The sequence below is a fragment of the Leptonotus elevatus genome, chromosome 20, assembly GCF_054856555.1.
Source record: "Leptonotus elevatus isolate MCC_2025b chromosome 20, RoL_Lele_1.0, whole genome shotgun sequence".
In the NCBI taxonomy this organism is placed as follows: Eukaryota; Metazoa; Chordata; class Actinopteri; order Syngnathiformes; family Syngnathidae; genus Leptonotus; species Leptonotus elevatus.
Genome location: NC_141258.1, coordinates 12,611,736 through 12,634,548, shown reverse-complemented (window position 1 = coordinate 12,634,548; position 22,813 = coordinate 12,611,736). Strand labels below are relative to the sequence as shown.

Genomic DNA, 22,813 nt, shown 5'->3' with positions numbered 1-22,813 from the left:
AACAATTAATACTTTTAAAAACTAATTTTGCCACTTGGTGTCGACAGAAGATGACATCACCTGTGCTGAGGATTTAGCAGTGACGTGCGGTCAGGATAGGCAAGGTAGGCACTGCCTACCCAGGCTGAAATGAAAGTTGAAAACGTTTGGCCTTTTCTATTCATTTGAATTATTTATTTCATTTCAGACTACCTATAGGTTTAAAAGTAACAACATTTGGTGATTTCCATACCTCAATTAAAAATGACTCATTACTTCGTCTGGCCGGCAGGCACACCACTACTGTGCTTCTCCAAGCCTTGTCCGCGTAGCAATGTGTGTTCGCGCATGTGTAGTCAGTTTCCCAGTAGAAAAGTCCTTTACGCAAATAGACAGATTGCTACGCAGCCTTTTTACGTCGCTGTATTATTCCTATGCGAAGGTACGTTCGCACAGTGCATTCGTGAATTCAAAACACACTTAGTGCACAGCAAAGCGGTAAGATGGCGACACTACCAATGCCTTAGCTACCGGATCTTCAGCAAAGTAAGGGACAAAGAATTATTCGTACTTTTCACAAAGAATGGTACAAAAGGAAAGATTGGCTTTGTGGATGTGCTTTGATTAACTGGCTGTTTCACTTTACATGATGTTTGGCATTGCTATTGCTAGCTTGATTTTGTGAGGAATTAGGCTGTTTTACAGGGAGTTATTCACTTTATTACATTCTTTCCGGGCGGCCGGGCGGGTTTGAAATTGTCCGTTTTTCATTGTGCAGCAAATGGGAGGCGGAGTGCACTGTGGCTGGCTGACCGCGCACCGGCTGTGACGGTGGCCCAGAACTTTGGATGAGTGGCATGTTGAGCTGCCGCACCGGAAGCGATGGGTACTAACACCGCTCGGAGTAAAAAAAAAAAGAAAAAGAAAAAAAGATTGTAGAGCAAAAAATGAAAGACTCCAAAAGAGAAATGTTTTTTTGCTTTATTTTTTACCTATACAGAGGAGGCATATGTTAAAATAGTTTAAATGTATGGCATCTTGTATCTGAGTATCAAGTATCTCGAGGTCAGGCTGAGTGTCCTCTTTTTTCGGAAATGAAAATATAGTCACCCTAGGATACGTTGTACACTCGCCTGCCGACACACACATTTGTAATTGGTGTGTGCGTCTGAATTTGCGACTGCCTGCCTGCCTACCCAAACCTTGAGCTCACTGCACGTCACTGGGAACTAGGTAACGACCATTCATAGCTCAGTTTGCTGACCAAACCCAGAAAACAGGTGAGGTGTGATTGGTCGTTAATCTATTTCCTCAGCACAGGTGATGTCATCTTCTGTCGACAGCAAGTGGAAAAATGTGTTTTTAAAGGTATAAATAGTACATGAAAAATAATGAAGTTATCGCACAATATTGGACAAAATATTCACTTTTTAATGACGAAAATGGCTCAATGAGTCAAGTCAAGTTAAAAAAAGACAACACAAGCATTATCTTCATTGTTTCATGAGACTCCCAAAGGTAACAGTGTTGTATGTATCTGGATGGTCTGCCTGTTTGCAAACTTTCTGGCAGGGACAGCGGGTGGCGCAGCAGGCTTTTGGTGCAGCTCATCTTTTTTTCAAATTCACTTGGGCCCTCAGGATGTGTGGTCTTCACGTGTTTGAAGAAATTGCTTGTGTTGCTGCTGTGTGAAACTGTTTTGTAGCACACTTGGCAACTTGCTGTAACTTTATTGAGTGGTGTAAAATAGCACCACATTATATGCTTTATGCTATTTCCCTGGATCCTACATTGTATCATGCAGAGCAAAATCTACCGTCCGCACCCGGTTTGACATGTGTCAAGTTTCCCTTTTTATTTATTTATTCTGGGACAAAGTTTTATGGATTAGCAAAAACCGTTACCAAACTAACACTTAAAAAAAAGAAAGGAAAAAAAGAATATTTTCATGATAAGCTCATCTGTAAAATTCAGTGGACATAGTTTCTTGGCTCCGTCTGCAACAAGCTCACAAATCTCCATTAAAAACACAACAGCAGCAAGCAGTGCAGTCTAAATCTGCTGAGAGGCAAGACTGGGTTTTGGTATATTTGCAGATGCACACAGCTTGGCACAGTTAAAAACGGGCATTTTGTCTGCAGAACGAAGAACCTGTATGCCTGTGCCTTGATCCAATTCACCAAAATTGTGTTACACTACCTGTGCCAATAGTTAGATGTGGTTCTAGCAGGCGTAATGGTATTTCATAGGTGTCATTAGTGTCTGCCAAAAAGAAAGATGCAACCAATTTGATGCACCAAAGCGCAAAAACAAAAATTAGTTCATCAAGGGGAAAGAAGTGGGCTGATTTAGACTGACCAAATTAATCGAGAGACTTCAATCACAGAGAGCATGTATTTTACTTGGCTGACCAAACATTGTGGAGATTTGGTAATTGGTTTGGTAATGTCAGTGGGTTAAGGCTTGATAACATTATTCCAAGCAAAATATTCACAACAAAATAGTAAGTCTTAGTCACTCAAAGTAAAATTTCCTCTCCTATTCTATCTACCTAAACAAACTAAAAAGCTGAACTGTTGTATCTCTGTCTACAGAAAAAAAAAAAAATCAAACAAACAAACAAAAAACTGAATTGGCCTCTGTGTTTGAATACTTTTGGAGAGTAGTACACATGGTGCACACACATCAAGCTGATGCAGACTGGAAGCAAAGTGAGAAATATGAGAGCTGCAGATGACAACAACAACAAGCAATTCCCCGGTTGACCTAGTACACTCGGCGAGGTTGGAATGATTGAGAAGGGGTGGTCTACAGAGTGGAGGAAGGGAAAAAGAGAATTTAGAAAAGAAAAACTATACAGGGCATGTGGATATATATACAGTATATATATATAAAGGTAATTTATGTGAGCAACGGTGCAGTTACTGTATTGGACAGGTGTGTGTGTTCCAGTGTGTGTGTTGCTGAACAGTATTATTTCCAACTTTTTCTTGCGCTGCCGCAGTTTCCTTCCCTGCCCTATGAATCCTTTAAAACTGCCCAATATCCTTTAACATTAAAGTCACAGCTGTGGCTGTTATTCTATTTACCGCGCTGCCCCTTACATGCGCTTGTGTGTTTGGGTGCAAAACAAGTGCTTAATGAGCTTTTCCTGGTTATTCAATGTGTGTGGAAATAGAAAATGCACCCCTTGGACCTAAATGTGTCTCAAATGGGTCATTGCCATTTGCCGTGAGAAAGCCCCTAATAACAAAAGAAAACTACATCAGCCTTCAGGGCTCAAAACACTTAAGGAAAAGTCTTGGAGCGTATTTATTAGAGGGTTGCACATGCAAAAATAGGTGGAAACTTGGTTGCTCACGCAAACAGACGCTGATTCACCATCTGGGGCTACTCAGGATTGCAAAACGGGAACAACTGGAAATTATTTATGTCCATGTAAACAAACGGTGAAGAGTATGGATTTTTCAAACTATTACTCAAGTATTTTCCACTTTCAACAGTGTAAGATTTTAATTACAGAGGCAGCTAGAGAGAGAAATAAACACAGAGAAAGTGAGCTATGGTCACACTGCTATGGGTGATAAAGTTGTCCTTAATGGAGAGCATCACTCCAAGTCAAACATAAAATAATTTTCATGACATTCATGATTAGATCAATGGTGAGTCATTTTATTTGGAAGTCTCCTACAGGGTCCAATCAAGTCTGACCTGATTACCATGGGGGCAAAGACCTCAGGATAGTACATAAAATGGTTATGACCCAGCCAAATGAGTTCAAGGGATATAGAGGCATTGCATCTAATATATTTGACATGACACAAATGCGTACTGTAGACTTTCTTAAATCATCAAGTCATTGTTTTATGTTCTTCAATTTTCCTTCGCACTGCATTTATGTTTACAGTTCCACATATTTCCCACCAGGGAATTGCCCTCAACACACAGTCTTTTCTGCTTTGTGGTGCCAAATGGAAAAATAGGTGTGTCCGGGGTTTCGACAATAAAAGGCAACTTAAGTAAAACCTTCTTCAGTTGTGGAAGTAGTGAGAAAGAATAAGAATTCAACCCAAGCCGTATGCATCTTAAATAAAAAAATTTTTTTTAATGAATTATTTACCACATTTTTAAAAATCTTTATTTTCCTCTGGCCCTCAGGGTAAATATGAGTTTGATAAGTGCAGGTCCAAAAATGCAAATGGAGAGGAGAACAAAAAATAGATACAAGCCCGCAGGAGTGTTACCTCTTAAGAATTATACAGTCACAAAATGCAGCAAAAAAAAAAATGTCCTTGGAGGAAGTTCACATTATTCATTTGCTCCTGTGGTGATGATGCATGAAGTAATAAACGCTGGAACAAAGTGTGACCTGACCTCTACCCTTGCCGTTTCCTCCTTTGTTAATGTGGGTGAAATCTGTCTTCTCTGTAAGATCATTCCAAGACAGATATCAAGAAAAGTGTACTGCAGAACCTCCAATGTCCAGCACAATTTGGTCTGTGACACTGGTTGACTGCCTGTATAAATCAAATATTCCATAGAGATCAATTGAAATGGTGCATGTTGTTTGGTAGGCTGGGAGTGTCATTGACATTTTGGAATTTCAACCGTCAAATGCTAATTTTCAACAGTGCACCACAGATCAAATTAAAGTACAGCCTTGTCCAGGCAGTGTGTATACATACAATACACGCATACATACATAACAAATATTAGACACCAAATGGAAGAGCCATTACTAATGGTTTATATTGCTTATCTAGGAGCATTCCCCATTTGTCCTGTGACTGGTGACTAGGCCATGATGTCGTCCATCCTTCAGTGTAACTGGGATAAGTAGGATAGGTCCAGTACCCTGCACTACCCTCAATAGGATAAGATATGAGGTGTGTCAGAAAAGCTAAAACCATTTCAAACCCAAACTATGAGTTTACCCCTACAATGTATGCCTGACGAGAACATCTGCAAAAAGATCCTGGCGTTTGCCTTGTTCAGTCTTTGAGAAGAGGCAAGTGTTATAGGCAGGACAACTCATGCCTGCTTTACCATGGCAATGTGCCCTCGCACAATGCCCTGACGGTCCGGCTGCTTGTGGCCAAGACAAATATCACCATGCTGGAGTAAGCTCCTTACTCACCCAACCTGGCTGTGCTTTATTTTTTTCCATCAGGGAGACGTGTTTTGAAGACGACAAGAAGATAGTCATGATGACAAATCTGTGAAGGATACTGGAAGAACCTTCCAGGAGCACATGAAGATGTGGCAGAGAAGGTGGGAAAGCGCATTAGACTACATGGAGACACCGTCGAAGGGGGAGGGCCGTTCCATTCCAAATCCCCCAGTGGGTACCAAACCAAGCAGATTTGGATTTTAATGTAACTACCAATTCCATTCCCAAGTCATTCCAGGACAAATCGCCCAATGGATTTGATCAAGCAGATTTGGATTTTAATGAAACTTGGTGTACTTGTTGATAGTGATGTAAATCTCAAATTGGAGGTCAATCGGAGCAGGGGTCTGGGAGAGTTCAGGCCCACCAAATTTAGACATCTTAGCAAAAATGAGCAATCCTTCCTTTGAACCCTTATGTCTCAGGAACTACAGGGTCAGTCTTCACAAAACAGGTAGTGATGGAAAGATGTGAACTCCTTATTGAATTCCCTGTCCAACAATACCTGTTTTGTGAAGATTGATTCATTAGTTCCAGAGAGGGTTCAATGGAAGGCGGCCAGGCCCCCTTTTTTTTTCTGAAAACGTCCAAAATTGGTGAGCCTAAACTCTCAGACCCCTACTCTGATTGACCTAACATTTGAGATTTAGTGTTGTGCTATCACTATCAACAAGTACACCAAGTTTCATTAAAATCAAAATCCGCTTAGTTAAACCCACTGGGCGATTTGGGCTGGAATGACTCGGGAATGTAATTGGTAGTTTGGATTTGAAATACATCTTTTGGGACCCCAGTCCTGGATTCTTTCTGCCACACCTCGTAGAATATGAATGGATGCACTAAACCATTTTAACTGAATGTGGTTCTCTTCAGAGATTCCAACATACACTATACATATTGTCATAACATTGACCTAGAGAGTCAAGGGTAAGGGAAATGATTAATTCCTCAAGCGTTTTGCCACCACAGAAAGGTATCAGTGATTGCAAAAGAGAAATATAGTATGATGTTGGAGTTATTGTTCTTGGTATACATGGTCTCTATTCTGGCAGCTTCAGTAATGTAGAGTATGGCTAAAAACAACAATAAATTGACAATAATAAAAGAAGTCTGGAGGAAAGAATGTGTAACAGGTTATGGTGAAGAAAATTATGTAATCCTTGTACTTTTACTGTAGCAACACAAAATGTTTTGGTCCTTGTTTTACTTCAGTGTGTAGTGCAGCCACAAGGTTGCTCGTGTTGTTTTATCCTTTCAACAGCAGGTTCACACTTCAAGCAGTTAAATGCTGATCTAGGTCAGAGACGTAGAATAGGTAACATTCAGCGCTGTCATTGCAGTGATCGTAAACTGCCGCCAATGCGATAAGAGCATGTTGGCTCACTGACCTTTCCCCGGTGGCTCCTCTGTTAACACTTCTAATGACGGTTCTTGGTGATAACACCTGACTGTCTTGCTCTGTTTTTCTCCAGCGCACTCTCCATTTAGTTCCATCTCCCTTACCGTTTTGCTGCTGCTCCCTCGCTCACAGTCTGTAGTGTTAAAACCTTGGGTAATATCCCTCCCTCCCGCTGATATCCCTTTGTACTCAGAGGAGAAATCCTTGAAATCCCCTCTCCTGCTCACCATTTAATCTCCTTATCGGCGTGAAGATTACAGCGCACAGTGAATAGAATAATGTGCAGTAAAGTGCAGAGCACCTGGTGGAAACGGCTGTTTGTGATGTGGCGGGACTACAGGATTACATGCGCTCAGGTGAAAGATTGCTACAGGCACCACTTGTGGTCAAACTCAGTTCTTCATAATTTTATGGAGTAGGGCAGACATGTATGTAGGACTAACAATCATTATTTTTCAATTAGGCTGTACAGTGTTTTCTAATTATCAAGATCAGAAAATATGTGCTTTCCAATATCGAAATCACATGGATCTTTAAATTAAATTCTACAAACAATTAAACATTAACTACCTCATTTAAAAGCAAGAAAGTGGCGCTCAAGCAAAATCTCTTTAACTCCAAAAGCACAAGCCAACTGTAACTAAATAAAAAGTTCTGCAACTCAAAACACTTGCTCTGAATGCACAAAACTTATGGGGAAGCAGATTTATTGATTTGCTTACTTCCAGCCTGGGGAACCTCACTGTGTTCCCTTTCCGACAATCCGTGTTATAGATACGGTGTTGAAATATTTACGAATGAACTTTGTTATATTTGTTTCCCTCTCTTGTCTTAAAGTGAGAGAAGACCAATAAACAACATGCAATATTCTTACATTTTCCTCTCCTTACCAAATGAAAATCAGCCTAAAAATAGTAATTATTTTAAGTGAATGCTAAGACCATCTGCAAGAAGTACTGTAATGCATGTACATTATAGTCAAACTTTAGTCACTCAATTAAGGATGGTCTCGCAAAACAATTTAGACAACAACCAAAATATGTAACAAATGTATGGAGTTAAAATAATGTTCTGCACAGAAAAATTAAAGCTCTTTATTTTACTGGTCATTCCCACAATGTAGTCACAAGTTGTGGGCAGTGACCGAACGAACAAGATCACAGATACAAGCGGTCAAAAAAGGTTAACGTAAGTGTTTACCGCTTCCTTACTGATCGTGTGAGAAGCCGGTCACCCTGGAGAGACAAGACCTCTAACGGTAGGCCTTTTTGCTTAATCATATTGCGCCTGCTAATTCATCTATCTGCAAAATGAATTGCCTGGCAACATTTCAATTTTGGATGTGTAAATCAGCCCCCACATCTGTTTGCATGATCAAACAAGTTTGGACCCATTTTTGCGCATGCACTCATTTAGCAAATAAGGACCTACGTCTCCCAACTGATGCACTGGGATCCCCCCTGGTGACTGGGGAGAAGTATATCAGGGCTTCTCTGTCCGGGATTAATAATGCCAATCCATAGGAAATAACAACTGGTCAACATTGCAGAAAATTTGGATTTTTGCTCTTTGCGTTTGAATCTCTGTTTGGCATAACAAAACTGTCTTATCAACCTGCCCCATGTCTGTGAAAGGACAATTCCCCCCACGTATTTTGGTCGTAGCTGTAATGTATTCCAACAGTATATTTACTACTTCCTAAAGAAATTAAATATCAGATTTCATCAAAAAATAACGGCATGACAAATTTACCGGGAAATGTAAAAATTGTATTTATATGTACCGGTATATATACTTAAATGTAAACGTTGTATTATGCACAAGAGCCTTTTGTGTCTACTCTTTCTGCAGATAGTTATGTACCCAATAACATTCTTACTGTAAAATCCTGTCAGTAAAACAAATTTATTGTCATGAAAAAAAAGAATCCCAAATTATACGGGGACTAGACAAAGATGTTCAAATTGTTTAGACATTTCCCAATATATAGACAGTATTTAGGTATTGTAAATATAAATAAATAAATAGAAATACAAAATAAATGGAATACTGATAAAAATAAGTAAACTTTTTTTTTATTATATATTTTTTGGGGGGGGAGTATTATATTATGCGCGGGTGTTTGTTATTCACATGATTTTACAGTAATTTAAAATCAGAATAAATAGTGACAACCAAATATTTCAGAGGAAATGCTTGTATACTAACGTGAATTAGTCTTTCAATTTTCAAGAAATCTATTCAGCAAGAAACAAGAAGACACATTTTACTTTACCGCAAAAAATGAAGTGGCAAGCCAAATCTATCCCTGAGCCTTGAGTGACACACCTGTGATCAAGAAGATGAGCTCTTATTTGGCCCATAATTGACTTCAATTACTGTGTCCACACCTGACCGAACAAACTGCATCAAGTGGAAAGGAACATGGGTTGGATTAAAATGGACTATTGGTAAAGCACCTCAAGGGTTCCCAATTGAAAGGTAGGTCCATTTCAAGACAAAACTGAATTAACTAAATTTCTTTGATTGTGAGTTTCCATTTGACCAATTGTGAATGTCCTCATCTGAGTCCCGAGCAACAAATAAGTGGACAGCTCATCTGTGTGATGTGTGCATGCAAACTCTGGCCAGCAGATTATAGTGTTAAAATAACAGTAAAAAGACAATGGAAATCCCAAAACTAAGGACTAGTTCAGACACCGTCACCTTGTTTTTAGGGGGAAAAAAATATCTACACCTAACCGCTTCATTGCATTTTAAGCACATTCATAAGCATTCATTTTCACGCCAATCCTCTGGGGGCACAATTTCGGTCTCAAAGTTTTCCCACAAGCTGGCAGTGCGTCCCGGTCTGACCCAATACGGTCTGTGTCTTTGACGGAGAACCTGCCTCAGATTAACCACCCCTAACATCGTCCTTCACCTATATGTTCTAGTACGTGGAGCAGTATCTGGCCTTGTAAAAACAAATGCCTGGACAAGTAGCAGCAGCAAAATATTTGTGAGGGCATCCATACTGTTTCCGAATGTAAACACAGGTCGCATATGTGACGTAAGAACATATCTAGTCGCAGGCAGTGACGTTTAGGAACGCAAAAACATTCACATGGTGACTCTTAAATGGCGTATTCGCAGATTTTCACTTTAGTCAGAGGTTTTTAAAAGACTACTTTTTAATGCTCTAAATCTGTGCTGTCATGTAGATGACAGGCCAAATAGTAGAAACATATCTTTGTTTTGTGAGACAGCCTGCAATGAGTGGACAAGGCCTAAAATGCAATTAATAATGTGAAACAAAATAATTTTATTATTCCAAAATCATAGCAATCATACAAGTTAATACTGTATTATCTGCTAGTGTTGTAGTCAAGACCACAACAATTGAGACCAAGACATTATCAGGACGAGAAAGTATCGAGGCAAGACCAAGACTTTTGGAGGTTGAGACTGATAAGAAAGAAGAAAAAAAAATGAACATAATGTCCAGTATTTTTCTTTTCCATACATTTGCAACAAGAACAAATTTGAAAGAAAATGTCAGGAATAATGCTTATATTAAATTAAGTGATTAAAAAAATAAACACATGTATGCAGGGCGACACCGTGAAGGCAGCACAGCACCTGCTTTTTGCATTTCTCGCTGATCACAGTAGCATTGGCCTGGTCTTGACCGGACTTAATCAAAAATCCTGATTCTGCCTTGTCCGAGACAAGACCAAGTAAAAATGCCTTCAATTCCGAGACGAGACCCTAAAAGAGGTCTGTAAAACTACAACACTAATATCTGCTCCTTCTACATTTCTGCTAAGGTGTCAGAATCGCGATCTCCTTGCAATGAAGTCCTTCATGAAGTCTAAAACCTCTTCCTGACAACTGGGACGGTAAACTCTCTGATCAGACGGCAATGCTATTGACTTTTTTCATTCTGCAGTTTGGACGTCACTAGAGAGCCAAATTCTAAATATGAACACTCCATTTTAGGACTCAATGCTACTCACTCTCGTACTCTAAGACAAGCTCAAGTCAAGTGTGTGTAATTGGGATCGAGTGGGGTTTCATCGAAAACAGCCTGAGATTTGGGAAGCCCTACCTCTGTCGTGAAGGTAGAACCACTGAAGGGGGTCAAGAATGGTACAAGGAGAAAAAGAGTTGAAAGGAGGTAATCTCTATTCAAGAGCAGGCACTCATTTCACTGTCTAGGGCTCCAACAGGCCTCCCGTTCCCTCTGCTCCTCTAATCCATGCAGTCCCCTGCTCAGCACACTCAATTATTTATCAGCTCATAGGTACACTGAGACGAGCAGAAGGGAGGGGAGAAGCATCTGCAGTTTTCTTCTATACTCATCGTTGTTGCTCTTTTATTTTTCCTCTCCCTCCTCTTGAGCAGTGTCCATTCCTCCATGTCCAGCATGAATTATTAACACTAATGACCCCATGGGTACAAACGAGGGGAAGGAAAACATCCCGGTCATCACCTTCTCCCTTTTTCCCTTTCCGTGTCCCTGGTAAGCACCAGGATCCCGACCTGCCCTCAAGAAGCTCCCTTCCTCACGTAATCTTTTTTTTTCGTCTTTGCTTTTTCTGTTTCCTGTCTCCACATCCACTCTTGATGTACCTGTTCATTAGTTCCGGCTACTTGCTGTGTTTCTTTTCTTCCGGCCCCTATTATCGCCCTTACATCCTTCGGACTAGAGGTCTTTGTTCCTTTTGGGAGTCTCTGAAAGGATGGATGGAAGTACTTTCATCTGTTACCGTTGTCAGAGATGTACCAAAGGGATCACAGCAAACTCAGCTCACTCGAGTGCATTTAGATTTTGCTTTGTAGTGAACTGTTTGTGTAAGTAGAATAAGTGTAATCATTTGTATATATTTACACTAACCTGGCTCACCCACTTCTGTGCATTTGCATTTTCCTACTGTATACCTACTGTATACATATGACTGTGTTTATTTGTAGTTTGTGTATGTGAGCAAGGGAGCGGGAGGGGGAGAGAGTCAATAAGGAGTAGTGATGAAGAGGAATTGCTAATGTCAACTGCACTTGCTTGCTGCTTCAGTATCAAAGGGCCCTGCATGCTTCATATCTGCAGACAGCCACCAGCACCAGACTCCCCATCATTAACTGCAGTACGGCACACCGGGCCAAGGGAGATAGAGTGGAGGAAACATAGCGAAAAAAAGGAGGACAAAGATAAAGGAAAACTGAAAGCAACACAAACCAGAAGAGGGATACATGATGTTGCGATTTGACGACGATAATAATAAATTTTCAATGAGCATTTCGTATTTTGAAAGAAATCTTTGGTTTATTGTAATATTTATGTGACTGAAGAAAGGAAATCTTGCAGAAATATTGCCAGTTAGTGGTATATAGCAGGGTTATAATAGTTTGGGATTTTCATTGCAGTTATTTTATTTTATCATTATTTATTTATTTATTTTTAAATTAAGTTTGTTAGTTATTAGTTTTTGGGGTGTTTTTTTAATGCTTCCTTGTTGTTCAGTTATTATTAGTTTTAGTATTAACTTTTTTTTTAAATAAATATGCAGTATTTGAAATCGGGAAAAAAAAAACAATTCCCAAATGACTGTCCGACCTTCCTTCTTCTGTATGGCCAAACAATTATACCAAAAATAAATATGTAAAATGAAGTTTCAGTTTGTTTCATATTTTTTTTAAAGCATTTTAATTTCTTTATTTTATTTTATTATTATTGTTATTATTACGTTTACTATAATAAGTTAATAACCTTGGCACATAGCAATTAAAGAATAGCGATAAGTGAACATGTATGGTTTTCTTGGACATTGAAAAGCAGATTTTCAGGACGGAGGATATATATATATATATATATATATATATATATATATATATATATATATATATATATATATAAAGGTTAATAACGATTTTGTAAAAACACAACATCAGATTTATTAACTACAGTATCATAAATGTAACTCTATATTTATTAAGTTTTTGCTGCCTGTACAATTCTTAAGTGATATATATATATATGCTTTATTTCACAGAACACATGAATCAAGCTGCATGTGCAATTAGCTACGACATGATCATGAACATCTCGCAATTATTTTTAACTCAAACTATTTCAAATGTTTACTCGACTGACCTTTTTGTTTTTACCTCTCCTCCTGTCTTCTTAAATAATACCATCTTAAATAAATTATAAAGGTAGCCACAGATGTGCTGGCTTGGAAAATTAACACAATTTGCTGCAAAACAGATGTTCTTTTATCATCACTTTGTTAAATGCGGCATAGCAGCAAGCAGGAGGGCGGTTTTGCGCATTTAGAACTTGTAGTTCATAATTTTTTTAAATAAATGGTATCTTTCTTCATTCGGGAGTTGTGTTTAAGGGCTAAGACTCAAAGCAAAAAAAGCAACCAATAGCTAAGGACTTCACTGAATCACAATGCAAAGCTAGCATTAGATCAATAAGCCAAAGCCTCGAGGTTTGCTTCAGCAGTCAAACGACTGGAAACGCAAACACTTGACTTGCAAGGTCTCCCTATATCCAGATAGCCTCGGAAACACATGCAGAAGGCATTCGCTACATCGGCCTTCTTCACATGCTCGGTCGGTACAGGTGTTTTTCAGTGCACGTCAATAAAAACTTCTCAACGCAATTCCAGCTAAATCCTCTAATATCATGTCGACACTCGAATCCCATGACATCTACCGCTCCAACTCACACCCGTGTTCACACAGTGTGCATCTGCTAATCCACATGATATTTAATAACCCTGCTAATAGAATAACGCTTAAACCTGCCTGGAGCAAACTGAATGAGGAATGTGCATATCTCTTTATGCGCTAAGCTTTTGAGGTTTTATAAAAGGAGAGACAAAAGACATCTGACAGTGTGCTTCTTTCTTTAGAAGCTACTTGGTGAATACTTGCAGACTGAGGTCATATTATTGATTTGTGAATATGTAGTTTTACCCCAACATTGCTTTACATTTGAAGATAACTGAGTCATGTATGCACTGTATGTTCAAATTGGTGGGACATCATTTGCTTTTGTTGGCAGGAAAGCATCAGGAAAACGGAACTGCTAAGGTTGAACACAAGCTGTTTCAGAACACTTGAGATTTGGAAACAATGACAGCAAATGAAAATCATCAAAGCAATAACAACATTGTAAAGAGGCTTAAAATATGAGTATTTTTTTTGTTGGGGGTTGTCATTCTTTTGAAATAATGCTTGCTAAACTGAGGTTTCAAGAGGTATGCTGCCAATTGAATATTGGCACCAAAAAAAACACTATTTTGTGACATTAGGGGTATTCCTGAATGTTTTGGTAAAATTTTGAGCTCTTTATCCTTCTAGAACCCTATAATATATTACTTTCCTGAAAATGTAAAACCGTCTGAAAATGTAAAGCAATTTGCATTTAACTCGATCAAAAATAATCTAGTAATTTCAACAATAATGCAAACCTGACTGTTATGTAAACAATTTTTTACTGATGATGTAATAATATCTTATGGCATTATTTGGGATTTATTACATTTTCAGGTGTCTTCTTTTCTTAAAACTTGGCATATGATTATTTTCAGTCCAAAGTTCTACATTGTGTGTTTTGAGAATCTAAGATTGTTATATACAATTAAAGTAAAAATTGGGGTGTTAAAATTTTTGTGTTAAATGTTTCAATTTATTTCAACCCCCAAACAAAGTGTATTTCTAACTCTGTGAAAATTAAATGGAGGTCAGTGTTATTGTTATTATCATGAGTTATTTGACAGAGCTGATTTATCTAGTGTGAAACCAACTCTGCAGAGAGTTAATCAAAGTAAGCTCCACCCACTTGATTAAAATTGATACTATTGATATCATATAATAATGCAGAGTTTATTACATTATTGGTGAAAGGATTCAATTGTTGGGTTTTATTACACATTTGTTTTTATCAAGTTAAGTGCAAATTGTATTACATTTTCAGGAAATTATTACATTTGGTGCAACAATCCTTGGGGTCATTTGATTCCAGAGGTTCAACAATACTCGATAATGTAAATTTTTTGGAAACCCTTTTGTTGGCAATTTTATATGCTTTCCATGCAGAAGGAGTCAGAAAGACAGAAAGATAATTTGGTGCAAATATCAACATTCATTTCATCATCTTCCAAAGTGTTTTTTACAGTAGATATATATATTTTGTGTCAATATTTTATTCATATTTTATATATTTTTAAATATTTATTATGGTTTAAGAGTCTTTACATGTGAGCACAAGGCAATTAAGTAGTCCTGAGTGAACATGTCATATTATGCTTGCTGCACTGCAGGACATAAGTGCCCCTTACACTCACAGCAGTTCGTAATTACTTGGTAACCTGAATGTCAAAACCATTTAAAAAGCCCTCCGTGGTGCTGCTGTTTATTACATAATAGCTAATAAAAAGGTTCTCTTATTTTTCAATGTAGTGAATACACTAATCTTTTACATTACTCCTCAATTTAATAGCAACACTGGTTGCTAACCAATAAAAAATATAAAAAACATGTTCAGTCTGTTTGGAATAAATATTAAGGTCGCACAACAAAATTGACCAGTAATGTTACTTGCAAATTGTAATGAACTTAATGGAATGGGATTTGCAATTAATTTGTTCAGAAATAGAATATTAATAAATAACTTATTATAAACCATTTTCCAGCACTCCCCAATATCCCGTAACTCACTCTACAAACATGGCAGACATGCTGCATTGAAAATACAGTGTACTAAACATAAAGTAACAAATTCACACTATTCAATCTCCCAAAGTGTTAAGAACCTAAATAAATTAATTAGTTAATAAATGAATTAAATACATGAGTGTGTTCTTAGTGTGAAACATATGATCTGGAGTGCTGGAAGGGTTTTGGAACCCATGAAAAAAAAAATCATTGACTCAATAAAGCTATTTTCTATAGCCCCTGCCAGTCATGGGCTCTAAAAATTGCTATTGCCAATAGGTTTTTCCTCTTTACCACGCCCATTCATATAATTATAATGCAACTGATATATTTACATGTTCAAATGATCTAACAGCACAACCTAAAACATATTTCAGTAATTATATTTGCCCAAAGAGGTAATTTCTCTCAAATTTTTGAGACTTTAGGAGTATTAAAGGCTCTGTAACAACATGCAACATCATCAGAATGCACCCATCCATGCAAATAACAAGCAGCTGCGAGATTTATCTCCACTTTTTAGTCAGTGATTGTCTGCAGTTATTTGCTGTGCAATACAGAGTCAGCAGATCTACTGTACAAGAACATTTTAGCTTGAATGTTTTCGTCTTGGTGTTTTGTTTTACTATTTGAAAAAGGAGTACAAAGACCACTACTTATGCTATAGCTTTAAAATGAAGATCTGTTGTGTTGTGGAAATCTGTCTTTAACGACAAAGACCTCAGCTTAGTAAAATAAAAAAGATATTTCTTTGGCTTTACATGTGACTTATTCCACAAGCAGGACCAATTTCACTCAGTGTAAGAGATGAAGTTTGTGCAAAGGTAAAGACGGATGTACAGTAGAATTTTCAAGAACTGAGGAGAATAACATGCTCCTTTAGAATATGACATATCTACCATTCAGTTTATAAAATACTCAAACCGACATACAAATCTAAGACCACAATATAAATGACAGTACTGGTCTTGATATGACAACAAACATACGATAAGGGTGTAGTTGTCAATAAAAATGGTAGACTATCAGATGCAACCTCCTTTGAATGTGCATGTTCTTAATGAGAGAGCAGGAAAGATCAATAAGCACACACAACTTTTGATCAAGCAGGCACAAAGAGCTGTGATTAGAGTCAAATCAAAGCGAGTGGTGCACACAGTGTTGCATTTCATGAGTGTGACCCACAAGGCCTCAGTACTCACCCAGAAATACATCATCATCTCAGCTGAGAGAGGATGGAACACCAAAGGATTCAAGACTTGCAAAGAAAGCAGCGAGGCCAGAGGTCTTCTTTTTTTTTTCTCCCCCTTTTCCTCTCTCTTGGTCAAACTTTGTCTATCCTGTCTTGCAGTGTTAGTCTTACTTCCTCAGTCCTTTCACGTTTTTCGCCTCTCTCCGGAATGTAATTTTTGGCAGCGCCGTCTGCTGACAACCAGTTAATTGCCCCTGTGTTTGTGGATATGTAGCCAAGTTATAAAGTCCCTTTTATGTGTCCCGCTGCCCCTGAAGACAGTCGGTCTCTCGTTCCCGCTGACTGTTCTCGCCTCTCAGAGTTGCTGCAGAAAACCTCAAGCTGCCTCCTCTCCACTAAAAACACAGCCTCTTCTTTGCCAAAGGGGGACGGAAGGAGAAAAAACCATACGGAGAGAGGCAAAAAGGGGGAAAGTGCTCTAAGGCGTTGCTACTGTATCCCCGCTTTGCCTCTCTTCTATCTCCTCTTCACAACTTTCCAACCTCTCTACTTTTTTCTTTTTACCTGCCTCCTCCCTCTGCTTCCTATTATCGTCCAGAGCAGCTTCAGTTTGGCAGCAGTGTTTTACGAGGGAGGCACGTGTGAGACTTTCTTCTTGTAGTGCTCCCAGGTGAAGAAGGCAGGAGATACAAGGGGGGTCGGAAAAGCCGGAGTTAACCACACTGAGCGGTAGCACGGAATCTTGCAACAGGGAAGAACAAGTGCAGAGGGGACGAGGTGGAGAGCGGAAAGATGCAGAGGGGAGAACGTGAACATGAAGGGAAGGGAGGGGGAGGACAGAGCCAACATGGTTGGACAGGACTTGTTGGAAATTGATGAACAAGCCTAAAATGGTGAAAGACAACGACTAAGTTTTTATTTTATTTTTAATTAAATGAAACAAATCTTTGTATTTATATTTTCGTATGGACATCTTCCAATACTCATCAAGCATAGTTTCACGTGATGTTTTTGTTTGCAATAAAGCTCTGTGAGACAGGCAGGCAGCAGAGAGGGAGGGTGGATGAGGATTGAATACTAGCCTGGCTCAGCAACTTTGGCCCTCAAACACCAACCACCAACCCCCACATCACTGTTACAGTCAATACAACCACTGAGATAAGCTGCCACATTAACTATTTCACTGCCTATAAATGTAAACTGTAAACACTGGCAAAAGCTAGCCCGTTTAGTGTACGGTGACCATATTTTGATGACACTTGGTTTGACCTCGAAATACTTAAACGTTTCCTCAAAGATGCCGTCCATTATAACCATTTTAACATATGCTTCTTCTGTATGAGCATAAATTAATAAAACAAAAAACATAACTTTCCTTTTTTGCTTGAGAAAGGAATAAATAATGACATATTGTCCAAACGTTTTGCCCCAAGAGGTACTTCTCAAGCTACAGTATATTGCCGGCAACATCAGGGTTCAAACCCACACTCTATGGTTTGGTAGCCCAGGGGACTACAAGTGAGCCCACCGGCAAGCTCAGTGCTTTATTTGAAAGCTCAGGGACAAAATGACTGCTGTATGTTCAACCAGAAAGGTATCTCACTTCTTGGTCTGGCGACTTCACTAACGGCGATGAAATACGGACAAATAAACAGGATATCATATTGCTTGAATTATGCTTGTATTGCATTATATATTATATTCATATTCTATCCAATTTCATAGCAAGCAGTTTTCTCTAGCACTCATGTATCATAAAACATTTGCTTGTAGCTGCCCTAACTCCCTCCACTCGTGTCAAGATGACATTTGGCGTCGGTCACATACGCATACAAATGGACCAGACATTTTTGAAAGAAGTGGGTATGTCCAGTCAATAGAAGACGTTTAGTCGCCCTAGTTTAGTGGAATAAATTGTATAATATACATATCAGCCAACAACAAAAAACACCATCCATGTCATTGCAATACCAAAGCACTAAAAAACTAAATAAGCATTGATAAAAAGAGCCATCAAACTCCATTCTTAAAAGAGACCCATTTGGGCCCTATTTTTGTATTGAGGCGCCCGTGCGCTCCGCTTAAAAACGGGTGTGCCTTCATTTTTCTGCCGGTGCAGGTCTAATATACCGTGGCTGAGACTACATTCATTCCAGTTGACGCAGCTGCCCCGCCCTCACCAGATCTCGCAGTTTGTTGACAATAAGTAGACAGGATTTTAGACTCGCAAGCAGGTCTAAGTAGTGGTGCAGGTGGTGTAACGCGATTTTGGTGGATTTGATCGATGCACAGGAAGATAGATTTGGCACTCCGTAGATGTGTGGTGGATATCATCGTACTTCATTTATAAACAGGACAAGTGTTCCATCTCACAACACCGCACAACTGGGCAAAATGTATTATTCCATCTGTACTAGTCAAGCAAAATTAGCAAAAGAAAGAAATCCACCCATACACACAGTTAGGGCGCACTCACACTAGGGCCATTGCTAAAGTCCGGTAGTTTGAGCACAATCGATCCGCGCCTGAGTACGGTACAGATCCCCAGTTTATCACGATTGAGAGAGGTGGGCCAGAGAATAGTACGGTTGGCCGCACATGAACGTAACGTAACCATGACGTCACGTACGTATGTGCGACGTATATAGTGAGCGACCTGAACTGTTGACCATACAACAACCAGAGTGTCCCTAGCAAAGAAATGGCAGCAAAAGGCTCACGTTGGTCTGATGACAAAGTGCAGTCCCCCTATTATGACGTCTTCTTCTTACGTGAATCAACATGATGACGTATATTTCAGAGGCAAATGGGCCCGGGCACGGTTTGGTGAGTGCGGGCCGCAGAGGGACAGGGGAGGGGGGCAATCAGGCTTCAGTACGGTATGGAAGAAATGGCCCTTGTGTGAGTTTGACTTGCGCTGGGTACAAAAAAAGGGCCCATTATATGTTTTTATTCACAAATTATACCACCCCATATACACAGGCTTACAGGGTATGCCTCGCCTGTTTGTGCATGTGTAAAAGTGGGCTGGTTCTCGCCATTTAGGGAACACTTTTTAGCCGTCTCTTCTTGGCTTCTTGGTTAGGCTAGATAGCTCTCAAATGAGAAAAAAAGAGAGAACCTTTAAGATGACAAATGCCTTTAAACTCTAAAAATAGAGGTAGAGGCTGGCTGTGTGGTACATGGATACATCACCAATTGCTAAATTTGCATATACATTGGTGTTAATGAGAATGCATTGGAGCTTCTTTTAGGTTGCATACAGGTTGCATTGGGCCTGGAGGTTTTGTACACCATTTTTTTCTGCCAACAATATGACTTGTAAAAAAAAACAACAACAACAACTTGGCAGGAGATTGTGTGCCTCTGTACATAAACTCAAGAATGCTGTCATATGCAAATTTTGTAGCACTAAAGAAGAGGTGCAGTGAAGCAAATTGACTCACATACATTTAATTCTGATTTATATCCATCAGAAGTCATAGAGACAACTCATCACAAAGCTAAGCATGGTATTTGTGCTTTTACGTAGTCAAACTTTATTTTGAACATCAGCAACAATAAGTTCATACTTGTATAACGAACCATACCTATTCCATTAGCTTTTGATTTTAAACGAAATTGCCTGCCAGGACATTGGTCATTGTCTAACGTTCTATGTTCAAATAATAAAGATAAGTGCTACACTGCTGATTTATGTGATTATTTAAGTGAGTTGAGAAGGATGTTTTTGGTATATAAACATTACATATAAACACAGTCATACAATTCTCCATTACATCGCTGCCAATGAAAAAGGTACTGACATCAGCATCATCCATACAGACAATGACTTGATCCAAAGGCTGATGCGGTGTGGCCCTGATGTGCTGCAGTAAGCGTATTGAGTCAGCCCTCTGCCTGCTCAGTGTAATGCTCTCTTGATGGCTCATCTTCATTTTGCCGTTTTACAAATTACTGCAGCTTATTTTCTACGCTGCTGACCTGCACCTTTGATCATGAGCAATTTTGGAATTTGAGACGATGGCAGTCAAAATAAAAAAAAGGGCAGTTTCACATATTTTCTTACTGTGTGTCATTTTTGGTGTTTGTCAACATGACAAACTGATGAGATTTGCCAAAAATCTTTAGTTGTAAATAAACTGACTAAAGGACATTTGTGTCTTGCCAATAGACGTTTTGGCAAATTTGAGTCACCCAGTTGTCAGTTATTTTATTCTTTTCAGTTTTTGTGTTTTTCATGGAAGACCAACCAACAATTTTGCTTACTTTTGTAGTTTTATTTAACAAACAAATAAATTAATTAATAAATAAATACGACACTCAGCCCAGCCTTGAGATACTACACCCAAAACCCATCTCAGAGATCGAACACGTGTGGCAACCATATCTCCGGTTCGGGAGCGCAGAGTGGCTACCGGTGAGCTAAAATGTTACCTTATTTTCCGTGTTATATCCTGCTATCCATGTCTAAGTCATGGCATAGGTCACATACGCCGGTAACAGTGTGCACTCCGCCTCCCATTTGCCACACAAAGTGTCAGTCAAATTCAACCTATGTCAATTGATCCCAGGAAAAACAATGAAAACCAGACATTTTCATGAATTTTTAAAACCCCCGTGGACGTGCGGACGGGACAAAAGGGGATGTTTGGTCACCCTAATTTGACTGTATTCATGACTTAAACTGCCATCAACAATTTATTTGAAAACAGACCAACTTTGAGTTTATTTGTAAAACCTGATGTATTGATTTTTCCAGTGTTCTTCTCTAACTCTTTTTAGCCATGTTTCCCCCATCTGTCAGTTTGGATCGGTAAATCCTGATTGGATTTGTGTTACCACTCGGGAGTGTAGGTGATATATAAGCACTTAACGGAAACGTCTCTTCAAAAGAACAACACTTAATCCCGGTTCTTTAGTATTCAACAAAAGCTTAAATTTTTCGATCCAGAACAAGTCCTTTTAAAGCGCTCGACTTTTCATCTTCCATTGTTAAACTTGCATTGTGCGAAACAACCTTTGGCCCAAATATAATGTAATAATATTTTAATGTTCTATATTAGTTGATTACATAACACAGCTATCATTCTGCATTATGCCCCAGTGATTTTCTTCATGGTGTAAACAGCCAAGCAGCAAATATCCAACTGCTCATAATGGTAATGATGATTATCATCATCAGCAATAACAGCAGTCTTGAAGCAAAATTACCATTAAAGAGCTGATGCAAGCAGATTATGACCTTGCTCTATGCTTTGGCGTAATACACCCCAAATCTCTGCAACGCGCTGGGCGCTATGAAAACAAAATAAGACGCTCAGAATTTTGCTGTTAACTTTGAAGATCCAGCTGCAAGACACACTACATCAGCAACGTTGTTAGGGATGGGAAATTGCTGTGTCGTATACTGCAGTGTAAATAAAATATGACCAATGTAAATATTCATTATGTTTATGAAATCAGATGGTTCCTTTTAGACATGCAAAAATGAGTGTGGAAAATGTCTCCTTGCAGCATTTCAAAGTCATCCCCAAACAATAAGGTAGGTAAAGCCTACCGGATAATACTTTAAAAACTACAAAGAAATCACGTCTCTTCCCTCAAACCTCCGTCAGATGACTATCAGAGGAAAGAAGAAGAGATCTTCAAACGCTGCTGCAGTATGTCACACAAACAAGCCAACATATATCCTCTGCTGTATCCCAGTATGGGGAGACAACATCAATATCAATCAACTCTAACATTTATCAGCAGTTCAATAAAACACAGCCTTGCAATCAGCAAGTTACACAGAAGAGATTACAGTCTAATTCAAATTTAATTGAAACACTACTAATATTGCATTAGTGCCCGCTGAAAGGACATCATCCATTATTCTAAGATGAACAACAACAGACTTGAAGGCCTAGCCACAGTATTTAACGAGTGTTTGTTGGGAACACGACAAAGGCCATGTAAAAAAATAAAAGCAACTTTTCAAACTTTTCAATCTGCTCATAAATACAATTTCCACCATGTTGTCATCCAAGACAGCATAAATGGGTGCAGCGCTGCGTCTGGCGAATAAAGCCAGCAGTTGACAGACATGAGTTGATGCAAGTCGATACGAGTTGATAAGGAGAAGAAGATGATAACCAACCAGTCTGGTGACAAGGGGAGCCCCAAAATGCCAGAAGTGTTCGTTGAAGAGCCCACTGTACACCACGTTCCCAAAAAGAGTGATGGTTCCCGGTTTGCACAGACCGCTTCCTGGCTTAGTTTCTGCAACAACAACAAAAATAAATCACATTTGTTTAAAAGGTGACTTCTGGAAAAGTGACATTTTAATAATTTGTATGCACATGCAGTTGGGTCTCTTGAG

General features: G+C 39.0%; 1 protein-coding gene across 14 annotated transcripts in view; it reads right to left on the bottom strand.

Moving 5' to 3' along the window:
- rbfox3a (RNA binding fox-1 homolog 3a) overlaps nucleotides 1-22,813 on the bottom strand; it is a 436,944-nt gene that overhangs the window by 170,074 nt on the left and 244,057 nt on the right. For 13 of the 14 annotated variants that reach the window (XR_015091657.1, XR_015091658.1, XM_086064234.1 and 10 more), the window contains one exon: nucleotides 22,592-22,713. Coding sequence is in view for 12 of the 14 variants with exons in the window: in XM_086064234.1 (XP_085920360.1) it covers nucleotides 22,592-22,713 (122 nt within the window). In the remaining 2 variants the exon portion in view is untranslated. Of the gene's footprint in view, nucleotides 1-16,459; nucleotides 17,221-22,591; nucleotides 22,714-22,813 lie in introns of those variants that run through there. The other variant, XM_086064239.1, reaches the window with a different exon arrangement.